Source organism: Melopsittacus undulatus, chromosome 1, assembly GCF_012275295.1.
Source record: "Melopsittacus undulatus isolate bMelUnd1 chromosome 1, bMelUnd1.mat.Z, whole genome shotgun sequence".
NCBI lineage: Eukaryota > Metazoa > Chordata > Aves > Psittaciformes > Psittaculidae > Melopsittacus > Melopsittacus undulatus.
This window is the reverse complement of record NC_047527.1, coordinates 43,142,604-43,158,274: the sequence shown is the minus strand read 5'-3', so window position 1 is coordinate 43,158,274 and position 15,671 is coordinate 43,142,604. Positions and strand designations below refer to the sequence as shown.

General features: G+C 41.6%; 1 protein-coding gene across 1 annotated transcript in view; it reads left to right on the top strand.

Moving 5' to 3' along the window:
- SPIDR (scaffold protein involved in DNA repair) overlaps positions 1 to 15,671 on the top strand; it is a 201,391-nt gene that overhangs the window by 157,336 nt on the left and 28,384 nt on the right. The window contains exon 11 of the mRNA XM_034064692.1: positions 15,489 to 15,647. Coding sequence (XP_033920583.1) covers positions 15,489 to 15,647 — 159 coding nt within the window. The remainder of the gene's footprint in view (positions 1 to 15,488; positions 15,648 to 15,671) is intronic.

Here is a 15,671-nt window from a genome sequence, read left to right as displayed (position 1 = left end):
AAGCCAGCCGTGTCCTGGGCTGCATCAAAAGGAGCGTGACCAGCAGGTCAAAGGAGGTGATCCTGCCCCTCTACTCTGCTCTTGTGAGACCTCACCTGGAGTATTGTGTGCAGTTCTGGTGTCCTCAACATAAAAAGGACATGGAACTGTTGGAACAAGTCCAGAGGAGGCCACGAGGATGATCAGGGGACTGGAGCACCTCCCATATGAAGACAGGCTGAGAAAGTTGGGGCTGTTCAGCCTGGAGAAGAGAAGGCTGCATGGAGACCTCATAGCAGCCTGCCAGTATCTGAAGGAGGCCTACAGGGATGCTGGTGAGGGACTATTCATTAGGGACTGTAGTGATAGGACAAGGGGTAACTGGTTTAATCTTGAACAGGGGAAGTTTAGATTGGATATAAGGAAGAAATTCTTTACTGTGAGGGTGGTGAGGCACTGGAATGGGTTGCCCAGGGAGGTGGTGAATGCTCCATCCCTGGCAGTGTTCAAGGCCAGGTTGGACAGAGCTTTGGGTGACATGGTTTAGTGTGAGGTGTCCCTGCCCATGGCAGGGGGGTTGGGACTTGATGATCTTCAGGTCCTTTCCAACCCTAAATATTCTATGATTCTATGATTCTAAATTAAATAACTGTAGGATGAAATAAAATGTTCTCTTGGTAGCTCATCCTAAATGTCGTGGTTTACCTGCTGACCCAAGACATCAAATCAGCTATTACATTTGTTTACAAGAATGCAATTTTTTTCTGTAGTTAGTGGTGTATAACAGTTCTTAAAAACGCTGAATATGCAGTGTGTGATCTGCAGCATTGATCTGACTGGCAGCTGGGAAAGCATTACCCTTTCTAAAGAAAAAATCTGTAAATGAAAATTTGCACACAAGAGCGATTTTCTTATAGTTTTCCTTGCTGTGGCATTAATTTATCCACAGCCATAGTCCCTTTGAGGTGCACCCATTCCAGTGTGGCCTTATTCATGGGCCACAATACCTTAAGAGATATACCTTCTCCAGCTTGGCCTTACCCACAGCCACAGTCCCTTCAGAAGTAAATCTGCTCCAACATGGCCTAACCCATGCCTCCATTCCCTTCAAGGGGTGTACCTGCTGTATCATGGGCTTATCCATGGCTACATGCTTTGAGATGCTCCAGCATGACTTCATTCACAGCCACTGATGCTTCAAGTTGTACTTGCTGCAGCATGAGCTTATCCATAGCCACAGATGCTTCAAGGCTTACCTGCTGCAGTGCACTTATCCTTTGTCCACAATCCCTTTGGAGGTGTACCTGCTGCAGCACAAACATCATCATGGCCACAGACACTTTGAGTTGTACCTGTTCCTGTGTGGACTCATCGCAGGTCACAGATCCTTTGACTCAAGTTCATGCTGGAGTTCCAGCCTGTCCAGTACAGCAGCACAGAAACAGCAGCGATGCCCTGGTCATCTGCCAGCCTAGGCATGTCACCACTGCTGTTACCAAATAAACATTCCCTGGCACAGCAGAGTAAGATAATAAGCACTACAGCAGTGCAGCAAAGCACTGAAAGCAGAAAGTGGCCACTAACAAGCACTGGAGTCTAAAATACAGTGAGGCAAGCAAGCCCCATGGCAAGCAGAGGAGTGTGTCAATAGCTAAACAGCAATAGCAGCTATGGATTCAATCTAGCACATTCCAGTCAAACCTGTCATTATCTTAAGCCCTTTGAGTCCCACTTTGGGGGCCAGAAAGGACTGTCGTGGTACAACCCCAGATGGCAAGTAAGCCCCACGCAGCTGCTTACTTGCCCCCCAAGTGGGATGGGGGAATGAATCAGAAGGGTAAAAGTGAGAAAACTCATGGGTTGAAATAGACAGTTTAATAGGTAAAGCAAAATCTATGCACACAAGCAAAGCAAAGAATCCATTCACCACTTCCCATGGTCAGGCAGGTGTTCCGCCATTTCCAGGAAAGCAAGACTCCATCATGAGTAACAGTTACATGTGAAAACAAAATGCCATCACTCCAAACATCTTCCCCTTCCTTCTTCTTCCCCCAGTTTCATATGCTGAGCATGACACCATATGGTATGGAATATCCCTGTGGTCAGTTGGGATCAGCTGTCCTGGCTTTGTCCCCTCTCAACTTCTTGTGCACCCCCAGCCTGCTCACTGATGGGGTGCTGTGAGGGGCAGAAAAGGCTCTGTGTAAGCACTGCTCAGCCATAACAAAAACATCCCTGTGTTACCAACACTCTTTCCGGCACAAATTCAGAGCATAGCCCATACCAGCTACCTCTTCTTAATAGAGAAGAAAATGAAACCTATCCTAGCCAAAACCTGCACATATGTTCAAGTGTGTTTCCACAGCTATTGTGAGAGGAGGAGGTGGGTGGGAAATCCATGTACTGCATTTCCACCTCTCACTGTTCAGCATTACTTCTACTTTCAGGCATACTGCATAATTATTCTTCAGTATGCTGCATAATTACATTTTGTCAAAACAAAGCCTTGAAAATTAATGAATAGTTACTGCATGACAGTTTTGAAAAATATTTCTAGGAAAAATGGTTGGGAATTTTTCTAAGAAATAATTTTCTGTCAGATCCTCTTGTAAAAAAAAAAAAGAAACCTTATGAGAAGCTTGTACAAGCAATTGAAAAAAATTGTGAAATTGCTGAAAAGCTGTGATTTGAAACGATGCCATTTTCCTACTCTGAAACCACTGCCTTAGAAAGTCCATTGCAGTTCTGATTTTTTAAGTTAGGGGTTTTTTAAATTGGTAAACCAAAATGTTTAGGTTGATCTAGATGGGATTCACTTACTGTGTTTTCATTGACTGTAATTTTGTCTTGTTGGTATTTTCACTTCTTGCAGTGGTAGAACTTGGGAAACATGTTTGAAAAATGACTGCTCAGAAAGCACATTTATTAAAAATGTTGGCATTTTGTGTCCTTGTGAATACAATTTGGAGGCTTTGTCCGCTTTGTTTTAGTGTATTACCATCTTTTAAATTTCAGCTTTTTTTATGCTTCACCTTAGGAGCATGTGAGTTGCATAGTGTCACATGATCCAAGATCAGGGATGTCTGACATTACCTGGCAGTGGAGATAACATCACAGTGTGTCACAAGCATAAGAATGTGGCCCATATTTGTACAAAATGTCATCATTTTTATATGCTGGTGGTCCTTTGCATCTTGTATCCCATGTCCAGTAGGAAGGAGCTGCCTTGAAGCGCAATGTGGAAGCCTCCTGCTGATGGCTCCTGAGTGCTTTTTTATGGGGATGAAGCCAGGCTGGCGGAGCAGCCTAGCAATCTGGCTTGAAACCCTTCAATGCAGAGAGATCTCACACAGTGGAGAGCCTCAGAGGGAAAAATGCAACTGCTAAGATGCAGACAGTACTCTGAAAATACAAGTACTAGCCCTATTGCCTGTGGTTAAGAAGGATAAGCAGCAGCAAATGATGTTTAAAGAGCCATGCCGAAGCTTTGATCTGGTTTTGTGACACTGATGCTCCAGTGAGGATCACCGTCTTAGTTGCTCTACAGGCATGTAGAAGTCACCCCTGTCCTAATGTTTCCTCAGTACGGTGTAGTGAAGTTTCAATTAAGGAAGGTCTGTGTCAGGAAAAAGAGGATGAGACAAGTGTGACAATAGAGAATACTATCAACAGGAAACTGTGTGTTTTAAAGACAAAAGGTATCTTGTTATCTTGGCTGTGATGTTACATCTCCTGCTGGCCTGCAGCACTCAGGGAAATCCAAACTTTAGCTGTGCCTCTCTCTTCAGTTCTGTGCTGAATCATATCAGAGGCTATAGCACCAGCTTGGTGGTAGGAGAACAATGTGCTATTGTTGATGCTCTTTTGGATAAGACACGAAACCAGAATCTTAACCACAGAATATTAAATCACCGCTTTTGGCATGAATAGATAGGTTTACTAAGGGCCCTAATCCAGTTCTAATTTACATGATTATCTTTTGTCTCTCTAAACTCTTCCTGTATTTTTGATTAATTGGGTCCTTTTTCTTTCTTCTCTGAATATAAATAATGAGAACAAACTATGCTGTACTGATATTTGAACAGATTCTTACTTTCAGGACTGTTTTCTTTTTTACAGGGGAAAGGAAAATCAGAGCCAAGTATATCACTTGTAGAGTTTCTCAGTATTTGACATGGGCTATCATATGAAATCCAGTATAATGACTAGTTATGTCATTACAATAAAATAGTATTCCACATGCATGAGATATAAAATAAAGACTGTAATCTGTGTGGGGTAATTGTGATTAAGATGCTGTAGTAGAGACTTTTTCTTTTTTATGTGTTCCAAGTTCTGATCCTGCTAAAAGTCATTCTTTGAAATGACAGAAAATTGTGTGATGTTTATAAAATTACTTCAGTGTTTGCTCCTTGATGGTGTTCAGTTTAGTTGGTCTAGGTAGTTTAGGTATTGTCTCTGCCTGCTACATGATGTGACATGAAGCTCATTGAAATCAATGGAAAAATGTTACTTTGAGCGAGGTTTGGATAATGGCCCAAACCTACTGCTTTGCTTGACCTATGATGGAAAATGGGATTTCTGATTTTGAAAAGTTCAAATGGAAGCTTAAAAGGGTAGCAAAACTTTATTTTCAGATTGGAAAGCTGCTGCCATCTGCACCAACCTTTCAGCAGCACTGGTTGTGTCCATAATTTCTGATGTAAAAAATCTGAATGTGTCAGGGGAAAGCACTCCCATCAGTAATGCTTGTAGGTCATCCTTGGGATTATACTAGTGTTGCCACAGACCAGCATTTCCCCCTCTAGTCTCTTAACTACCAGACATGGAGAACAGCAAGGTGGAAGAAAGGAAGTGGAAAAGAGGTAATATCAGAGAACATTTTCTCCTGATCTTTGTTTTCTTCACCTTCCACGTTTTCCACCTGCTGTTGCCTCATCTCCTAATGATCTCCCATCAATTCACCTCTCATCTGCATTCCTCTTGGCTGACACATTTCCTCCTGAAGTAGGGTGTGATGGTGGCTAGCCACCATAAGGTCAAAACCTGGGGAGCCAAAGCATTTTGTACATGGATTATAACTGCACCCTAAGCATTTAAGGTTATTCCTTTCTTCTCCTACACTCAGGAGTTCCTCCAACAAACAGAGACCATAGCACTGCCACATTCTCCTCTAGCTTTCCAGGAGAGAGGTTGTACCAAAATATGTTGCTTCTTCCTTGCATTACTGCATCTCATAACCTCGCTGCTCAGAGCTGTAGCACCTCAGCATAAGTTAGGTCCTTCACAGATAACGCTGTGGACTGTCTGTCAATCTGGAGACAAACTTAGCAGGCCAAACTCACAATCATAAGAGAGGAACCATGCAGGTTTTGTGCAATTGCAGCACTGGAAGGGAGGGGGTTAAATGACAGGGTGCACTTGGAGCAAGATGAAGTGTTCAACAGCAGTCCTGCCCTACCAATACTGGCTATTCCAGTCTTGGCTGGAGGCCATGGTGGGCTAAGTGGTGGACAGGGGGGCATAGTCCTGAGGCTGCTCCTCTGGGGTTCTGGCCCACTGATAGCTGTGTCCCCAGCCTGGCTTCTGCAATGGGAAGTAGCACTGCTTTGTCCTGCTCTGTCACAGCAGAGCCCCTCAGAGCAATGTAAATTCAGTAACTGCAGCAAAAGATTTTAAAACAAATTCTCAAAATAAGTCAAAATCTCAAGGGAAAATGAAACAGGAAAACCAGGAAAAATTTACATGTAAAGTATATTTTTTTAATATCTGCAAATCAGACATTCACTTGGAGACCTGAATTTATGTTTTTGCACTTGATGACATCAATTGCGTAGAAATCCCAGAATCTTGGAGGTTCCAAAACGAGTCAAAATAAAAGAGGGAAGTATTTTCCTTCCCCTCTTTCAGTTTGCAGATCATGTATTTTTATGATTATAAATAGCTAAATCGACAAACTTTTACTGACTGGGGATATTAAGCACACTTTTGGTGTTGACTTTTGGAACTATTTCAACTCCCAAGTGCTAAAAATTACAGTTCCCTTTGGGAAAATCCCATAGCTTTCGGTGGACTGGCTTGGAGTCCCCAGTAAGAAGCAGTTAATAGGTAGACTGGTGACTCCAGCAAAACAAGATAATCAATTCCATCTGCTTTTCTAATTAATCATCCTTAATACTGAAAGTTGGGGACATCAAGAATTTGCACAGTAAGCATTTATTTGCAAAGGAGGGTAACAGTTTGTTACATTTAGTTGCAGTCAATTGCCCCGACTCCTGTCTTCCCACCTCCAAGAGAAAACCTGGGAATAGCCACCCCCCTGCTCAGTAGCTAATCTGTGCTCCCCAGGCACCTGCAAGGACACCACACATCCTGATTTTGTTTGTTTTAACCAGTTCTGCTTGCTCTTGTCGGAAAAGGAATAGTTAAAAGGGATGAATAGAACACTCTGTTTGGGACTTCAGTTTTCCAAAATAAAATATGTAAGTGAGGGAAAGGTTTCATTCAGTTTTGGCATCACTTTGTTAAGTCAGTTTAAGCCAAGAAAGATTGTTATTCCGCACTGTTTGCCGATAGTAGAAAGTTTACATATCGAACTGGTCTTTTTTTTTTGTTGAAGGAAGAGAAAATCAGCCCGAATTTTAAGGGGAGGATCTTTTATTTGCTTTGCAGAAGAGATTGTTCTGTTAACAACTCATCAAGAAAGGGGAAAAAAAATAGAAAAAGATAAACAGGATTAACTGTTTACTTTAAGTGAGCCGAAGTCTGGTTGTTTTTCTGAAGAAGAACACAATGTACTGTTGTATCTGGTTTCCAGAGTGGTGTTTATCATAATTCCTCCTGCGGTGGTTGGTAGAGTGCTGGGAAGGCTCTCCGCCCACTCGCAGCTCGCTCCCCTTCCCTCTCCCATTGAGGCCTCCGGCCAGGGCTGCACGATGGAGCGAGCTGTCCTGTGTGATCTTTACTGCCTGACATGAGCTGACATTGACCCAGAATAAAATAACAGGGGCTGTTTCCTAGAACTCTCGGTGGACTGCTGAGAACTGCTACCATAACTCTTGTAAACACACAACGTGCACACACAAACACGCTCCCTCTCCCTCATTTAGAAACACACCTAGGGAAGAAAGGCAGCCACCAAAGCAGAGTAAAGAAAAACAGCGTGAGTGGAAAACAGAAACAGCAGCAGACCCTGCGAGAAAGAGTGGCAAATTGCCCTTCTGCTGGGGAAGGAGCCCCAGCAAGATTTCATTTCTGCTTTTCTGCTTTGCTCTTTGTTCTGCCCTTTATTTTGATGAATATTATATTTTTCTATTAGTTCAGTGGGGTGATGTGGCATTGAAACAGCAGAATGTCTTATTGAATGCAGACACAGCACTGTAAGAAATACCGCAGTGTTATTATATTTCATTTACCTTTCACATGCACTGGGGAAGCACATGTGCAATGCTATGCTACCAAGAATGTGTTTGAGGATGTTCTGTGCCTGCTGAAATGAGCAGTTATTCTTCTCTTTAATACTGAATTCATGTTGGTTTAAGTAAGACCTTCTAGTAAACCGTTCACGGTCTGTGTGGTTCAGAAGTAAATCTGGAGAATCCACAAATAATATGGTCTTGAAAGATAAGGGACCCCATTATTGCTGCTACTGTGTTCTTGCTTCATTCCAGATGCTGCAAAGCCCTTGCTATGGGTTTTGCACGGGCAGTTGAGAATTCTCTAAGCCCCATAGCATGAAAGAAATAAGTTGATGCTGCAAGGAAGCCCTCTCTCTATATATGTATGTACACAGCCTCCTGCTCCAACTCAAATGAGATCTAACACAAAGAATAGACTTTATGGACTTGCCCTTCTAGATACAACCATGTTGTTCAGTTATTGCTTTCAGATCACCATGTGAAGACAGGACTTTTATTCTCATTTTTACATATAAGGAACTGAGGTGTGGAGAAAAGATAGCGCAGCAAAAATGACATGAAATGCTGCCAGAACTAGCAACCAAATGCTGTTTTCCTTGGAAAGGAGGGTGCTGAGCACCTTGCAGGAGAAGATCATTTGGCAGCACTTTGCCGACTGTTGGAATTCTTGAATGCCAAAACAATAATTACAAGTCTTGAGATTAAAAAAATAAACAAAGAACCCCTCCTCAGATTCATAGATAAGTACTGTAAATGGCTGGGAGGTAATTACACCTTATATTTGGAACATTAATTTTCTATTGGAGATCATCCATTAGAAAGACTTGCAGTTTTCAGCTGAGACTGTAAGTTTCTGAAATGCAGATTTTTACTCTGGATTAGTAAATCATGACATAGAGGAAAATAGTATTTTCTCTGAATTGTATGCTGAAATAACCAAGGGATTGTAATGGAATTCCATGCTGAAGTAATGGTACAGTGAGAACCTGAAAAGTGTGTGCATCATTACTTTTTTCACCAACTACAATTAACAGCATAGGAGTCCAAAACAGGCTGGGATGATCTGATGTGCTTGCTTTTTTGTTACCACCCAAAACTGTTTTTATTTATGTAGCAAGCTGTATAGAATGGATCTTAGCAGAAGGACTATAGATTACGTGCAGTTTAGTGTGGAGGTGCCTGGGGGATCTTGGAGGGAGGAAGGCTTTACTGGTCTTCTGCTGCTCAACCTTTATACAAACTTCTAGGCAGCACTTAGGAAATTATTTTTTTCTTAACTTTCTGTGTCTTGCAAATCATCACAATAGATTCTTATTTACATGGAATAATTACTTTGGATATAAACTATCAATGTAGAACAAGTTCAATATTCATTTATGGATGTGGGATAAGTGAAGCTATTGGGTGATACTGAAAATATTTCTCCAATGCAACTCTAACTGCTTGAACTTATAGCCTCATACTGTGTTGAGTGGATGTCAGGGATGTCTTTTTATGGGTTTAAATGTTTTGTTTACTTTTGAGTAAAATTCAAATCAAACACACACATCAGCAGTTAATTTGAAAGTGCACTTAGGGACAGTGTCAGATGGAGAGTTAAAAAAGTTTATTGAGTGGGCCATGAAAACTTCATAGAAGAAATGGTCTGTGCTGACAAAACTGTCACATGTGAAGCTATGGTTGTTATGGCAGGTAAGAAAAGCTCTCTGGGCTTTGTGCTACTCCTGTTCCTGAGAAGTTGTATGTGTTCCCACCAGGCAGGTGGTGTTCTGTGTTTTGGGTGGGAACATCTACAGTGCTGTGGAGCTCCATTCTCTACATGCATGTTCTGCACTAAAAAAGGTAGTCCTGCTGATATGTTTGGCTCATACAGGTCTCCTCCTACACACAAAAGCCATTTCCCACAGGAGTGCTGCTTTTTCAGCTCATAGGCAGAAAATAGTAGGTGGAAGGATTAACCTGCATGAAGAAATGGAAAAAGCAATCAGCAGGTGGGGATTCATGAAAGACTTTGTGGCAGTTGTATTTGATTTTCTAGTTTGTATTGAAGTAAGTGTGTTATTCGAGGAAGTGAATAAAAATAAGCAGCAGTTATTTTATAACCTCTCTTCTCTTTCTCACTTTTTTTTAAACATATATAAAAAAATGGTGGTTTTGGTGTCGTTACTGCAGTGAGTTATTTGCAAATTATGTTTCATAATTTGTTACACACATGCTAAGAAGTGCCTGGAAAAAAAAAAAAAAAAAGGATTTCTTTCCTGAGACTGGGGAGGCCTCTGCTACACATTTTCTGCTTGAGATGCCAAGATAAGACTGCTCATTCCCCTGGTGATACTCCTGTCACATGTGGGGTTTCCACCAATGCTTCTGCAAGGACAGCCTGTGTTTTGCTGGATGGAACTTTAGTGTCTGGTGTTAACTATGCACTGTTCCCATGTGTGCCATGTGCAGCACTCCAGAACTGCCTTCTCCTTCCTTTCCTTTTGGGTCCTTCCACAACTGCAGAATGAAAACATGTATGATCACAAACTCAGCCTTTCAGTGATTTTTAACCTCCAGTTTTCAAAGCAAATGATTGCTATTTTGGTTGTCCCAGTGCTTCAAACCAGAGCACCAGGCAGGGTCCTAGAAATATCTATACTTGGAGGGAGTTATGATCAGGACTATTCTTTGAGCTTGGCATTCCCCTTATAAACTGGAAGCAGTTGTGCTTGTGTTTTTCTCTGTACCTGTGTACCTCTGCAATCTATGCTTAGAAGGCACCAGTTATCATCATCATTATTTTTTACTTACATTATTGAATCCATAGTTATACTCTGTAGAGCTTCACTCACTATTTAGTGGCAGCAAATACTGAGGATTTCAAGCAGGTGACTCTGAATCTTGCTACTCCCTAAAAAAGGCCACAGCAGGTACCTACTTTTCAAAAGGGAACTTGAAGCAGTACATGATGTGGTGAATACAGTGCTTTTAATAGGAAAATACTGCTAGTGTTACGAGGGGGTGGGAGAGATGAATGGTTAGCCCTGTGTGTTTAGACCTGTGCCCTGAGCTTTGATTTTTCAGAGATAATATGGGTATGGTGAATGCAAGGAGTGCATAAGGTAGGGATAAATTAAATCCCAGTAGGGTGGTGTCCTGCAGGTTACAATTTGAATCTGAGCCATATTAGCAGGAGTTAATCAGCTCCACCTTGAGACTTGACCAGACAAGTTGCTGAATTAGAGTTGTGTAGGTAGTGTTGTGCCTCTGGTGATTAAGAGAGAGGGGGTTTTTGTTTACGTGTGTTTATATGCATGTGCTTTATGCCTCTGCTAGGACCGCACCTCAAAGAGATAAGACATCCTTCTGACAAACAAAGCAGCACCAGCTGTCTCTTGGATGGTTAAGATAAAGAATGAGCCAATATCAGAGCTAATACAATTCAATTAGTGTTCAGGCATTTCCCCATTCTCCCCTTTCCCTCCTTCCCAAAGAAAGGGTAACTAATGAAGTCCCTGCCAAACACTGTGAGGGTAGTGGCATTTGCCTGGCTCTCTGGCTTCTCATGCTGTACTGCACAGCTTACCTCCTCATGGAGAAGAGCTGCTGTGGGGCACATGGTTGTCCTTCTACCTACCCAAGGGTAAAACAATTATTTGTTAGTTAAGATCTGTTAATGACAAATTTCTGCTGCTTGTTTTCACAAGACTTAGTAAAGGTAATCCCTGTGTCATCAGCCGGTTCTGGCCCTGTATGCTCTCATCTCTGCAGGCAGAACTTCTTATTCTTTTCACTTTGCCACAGGGGAGGTTGGAGGTGACCAAAACTGGAGAAGATTTTTGTCATCCTTACCTCTCCAGAATGTCAGCTGCCAGCTATGAGCCAGCAGTATGGAGAGAGATGATTTTTCATGCATAAAAAAGTAATAGTAAAAGAAGGCTTTATCCTTTACCCATGAGGAGTGACTAAGTAGGAGAAGGGCATGGCAGAGTAATCCTGTAATCCTCTCCAGTTTTCTATTGGGAGACATTTTGTCCTAAAGATCAGCACAGTCATAGAAATAATGCAGAGTAATCAGTCTCATCTTCCCCCAGCCCCCATCCTTGCTCCTGGCTATTAGCAAATTAACAAAATCTTCCCAAGCTTCTGCCTGAGACCTACTGTGTCATTATTTAAAGAAGGGGGAAAAAAAGACTAATCTCTGCCTCACTTCTTATCATTCCCTAGCTTCGCCCCCTTTGTTATTACCAGTGAGTCATACTTCACCTTTCCCTTAGTCTGCTTCTCCCACATGCGCTCCTCTACTGGCTTTCCTGCCATCCCTCACTCCTGCAGTGAATTCTCTGCTCCTTTGCATGAGAAATACATTTTCCAAACCCATATTTTAAATTCAGGTCCTATGCAAGGTTACATCCTGTTGTCCCAAGAGTAAAGATAGCCTTTATTTCCTCCCTGCACAAGCACCACTGATAAAAACGGAGATGTGGCGGACTTTTTTTTCCCAGCAGTTCATTACTATGCATACTGACAAGGTATGTTTAAGCTGATGAACTGATTCAGTACAAATACCAAACTATGGAACAAGAAAAAAAGTACTTGTGATAGATGTGCACAAAACGTAAATGCAGAATTCCTTGGGGGCAGATGCTCATTGTGGATTTACAGCTTGTCTCATAATTTAGATTTGTGTTTTCATCCTGGTAGTGAGCTTCAAAGCGGGGAAAAATCATGGGACAAGCTGTTGCTTTAATCACAGTTAGACTTGCCGCTAAAACTTTATTTGCAAGAACATTTACTGCAATATGAGAGCAACACTGTAACATGGGAAAATAATACAAATGCGCTTTTCTGGGAATAGAGTGAAATCAAAGAAAAATCCAGTGCTGGGAAGGAAGTTAAGGCCATGAATCAACAGTCTCTGAAAGCAGCTGAGCTGCTGCTGTTAGTGATGCTAACAGCGTGCAAAATCCATAGGAACAGAACTGGTTTCAGAGAATATGAGAACAGTTTTCCAACACATCACTGAGTTTGTTGTGGGATTCAGCTGAGTAAGGTTTTGTCGCCAGTCATTCATACTGTTTTAAAAGTGTGCTAAAGCAGGGAACATATGTTCAAAGTTCTCGTCATAGCTTTAGTTTGGGACATTTGAAATTTGGCATCCAAAGGTTATTAGTGAAATTCTGTCTTCCAGGTAGGTGAATATATATGTATTTAATTTTAAATTCACATTGCTCAGAAATTGTGACTACATTTTGGGTACTGTTAGAACAAGCGTGGTACAGTGGATGTCAGGTGTGTGCTCATAACAGCAGAAGTACTTGGGAGTCTGATGCAACAGGTTCTGCTGCTGTGCATTTCTTCGTGATGGCAAACGTGCTACTAGTGTGAATGGGATCAATATCAATGTAAGACCCATATTCTTCCTTTACTTCTGGTTATCAAGCTTGGTCATAAGTTAACTATTCTCTCATTGTATGACCTGGGATGTTGTGTTACATACACAGGACAGCTGGAGTGGGACCTTCAGGCTCCTAATCCTGCCTGGAAAATACATCCTTGTCTAGAAGTAGTACTCCATGCAAACAGAGTTTACTTCTACAGTGTTAATTTTGGATCTCATCCTGATGATGATAATTATTTGGCTACAGTGTATTTTTTGGTCAGATCAGTTTCCTGTCCTAGCCATTTATGCTGCCACCACAAAGAGATGGAACTATGCAGCCAGGGATGTGGGGAGTTGAAACTCCCATGTCTGACAGCAGACAGCTATTTGCTTGACTTAAAAGGACTGGGAACATGGCCTTTTAGTGACTGATGTCTTCAGCACCAACCAAGCTAATTTTATTTGGGCAATTAACATGTCCCAAAGGACTTAATATGAGCGTGGTGCCAGCTAGTCTGAGACTTACTTGTGTTCAGTTATGTCTCACTAAAGATATGAGAAATGCTAGTGATCAGTTAAGAAACTACTGAACTGATCAGATCTGAGACACTAACTTCGTTGGCCCTTGTTTGCTGCGAGATACGAAGGCCTAATTTTTTGCTAATCACAATCAGAGAATCCCAGAATCGCAAGGGTTCGAAGGGACGTAGGCAAAACTGTTTGCTTTGCTTTTCCTGGTCCCCTCAATCTGATTTTCAGAAATATCCAGAGCACATTAGCTCTGTTTTTCCAAACAAAGCAAACACGTGGATTGAGTTTCAGTCACATCAGTTAAAACTTGGGAGAGTTCTTAATTGCAAGGTCCTAACTTGGAAAGAGTTAGGTCCTAAGAGACTAATTGCAAGGTCCTAACATGGAAAGTGGCAGGCAACAGTCTGCTTCTAGGCTGTCTTTTTTATGGCACATCAGTCTTTCATCTGCTGAGTTGGAGATGATATTGTGGTGTGAATCCAGAAGGCATCACACAGGTTGTTTTACACAGAAAAGGAAGAGTTCTAGAGCTGTTGAAGACATGGATTTGTATTGTTAGGATAGTCACGCTTCCTAGACTGGGAACACCACTCATCCCAGAGATGAGGATATGTATCCTTCCAGCCTGCACATCACAACAGTGTTTGGGTTCTTCTTATTTGTTGTTGCTCAGGATAGAAGCAGTGTTTCATGGCTCTGAAGGACTTCTTAACCTTGACAGGCTGCGGAGGAATTGTGCCTTAAGCTTTTTATGCCTGGTGAAGGCTCTGTGCAGGATCTTTGTAGCTGGGGATACAGAGAGCCTTCATTTGTGTTCAGTCCTACCACTCACAGCTCCTTAAAATGGCACCAGAATCTGAAAATGAAGACTGTAAGCTGGTCCAAAAGCCTTTGGGGTTGTATCCTATGTTGAATTCAGCCCTCTTAAGGGTGTAAGCCAGAGTTAGACAGTTCATAATGAACAAGGAAACTGTGATTAATTGTCTTCCATGTGCCTAAGCATCCTGCAAAGAAAATACATGTTCTTCCAGAAAAATGTAGGAGCTCATTTTGTTTAAAATGTTGACTGTTGAATGCTTTCAGGGTGCATATATGTTATGTGATGTGCTCCAAAAGCAGTTGGAGTTGGCTTGCTAAGAGTGATGGTGCTGCTCTGGGAAAGGTAGTTTTGGCATGTGCGTTTGAAGTGAACTGAATTTTGCTGCCTAGTGCACCTCTGAGTTTTATTTAGAAGTAAAGATGCATGTGCTACCCTCAAAGGTAATTTTTGTCTCCCTTTGAAAAGTTTCCATGCTTAACTGTCTCTTTCTGGGGCAATTAAATCAATCTCGTAGACAGCAGCCTCCTTCTTCTGCGTGACTCATGCTATCGTGGCTGCTCATCTGAGGTGCAGAATCTTGTGAAATGCATTTTTGACTATCTGAATGTATGACATGCACTGATTTTTGCCTTATCTGCTATGACAGTAATATCTTCTCAAAATGCCAGCAAGTTGGTTAAGCAATACTTCCCAGCCCTACAGCTCCTACTTCCATAGATTACTTAAATCAAATTGTTTGTTTAGCAGGTTTTTTAATTACCTTCTTAAAATAGTTCCTCTGGGCTTCTTCATACCCGATATTGAATACACTAATCTGCAGTTTCATGTTGTTTGTTTGGGATTTTTTATTTTAAGAAGAAATGACATTTCACTCTTTTTTTTGCTTTCTCAGGACTCTTTTTAAAAAGTTATGGAAAATGTAATGCTTGCTTTGCCAGTTTCAATGTTGGTGATTATTACTTGTGAAAGACTCTTCTTTGTTTACTTTTAAGCGCAATTCTTATATTTATACACACAAATGGATGTTTGCGTCATTGCTCCTTCTGCATTGCAGAATTCACCTCAAGTAAGGCGAAAACTCAGCCTTCTTTCTTTGCAACTACACAAACCACATAGTGCGTAGCAGTTAATTTATCTAATCCCCAGTGCAAGCTCTTTAGGCTTTTTTTCAGTCATGCTTCTCTATTTCATGAACCTGTTTCCTCCTGAAAATATACATGAGAAAACCTTTAACGATGTTGGGTTTGTTTATTGATATGTTACTTAGTAGGAATTCTCCAGTCTAGATATTGTGGAGGATAAGCCCTGTCCTGAAGCTTGTAATATAATTCTTCAGAAATCTGCTGACAGTGAGTAACAGAGGAATGTTTTGCAGGTTGTGCCTCCTTGTCCAGGATGCCTATGGTATGTTCAGTGAAGTACAGTTGCAGCCCCTGAATTCTGCAGATGATGTTGAGCAGTATTGCAGGAGATGGGAAGGAAAATTCTGCTGCTTAGCTGGAATGAAAATTTTGCAAAGAACTACAAGAGGAAGGTGAGAACAATTCATGGGAGAACA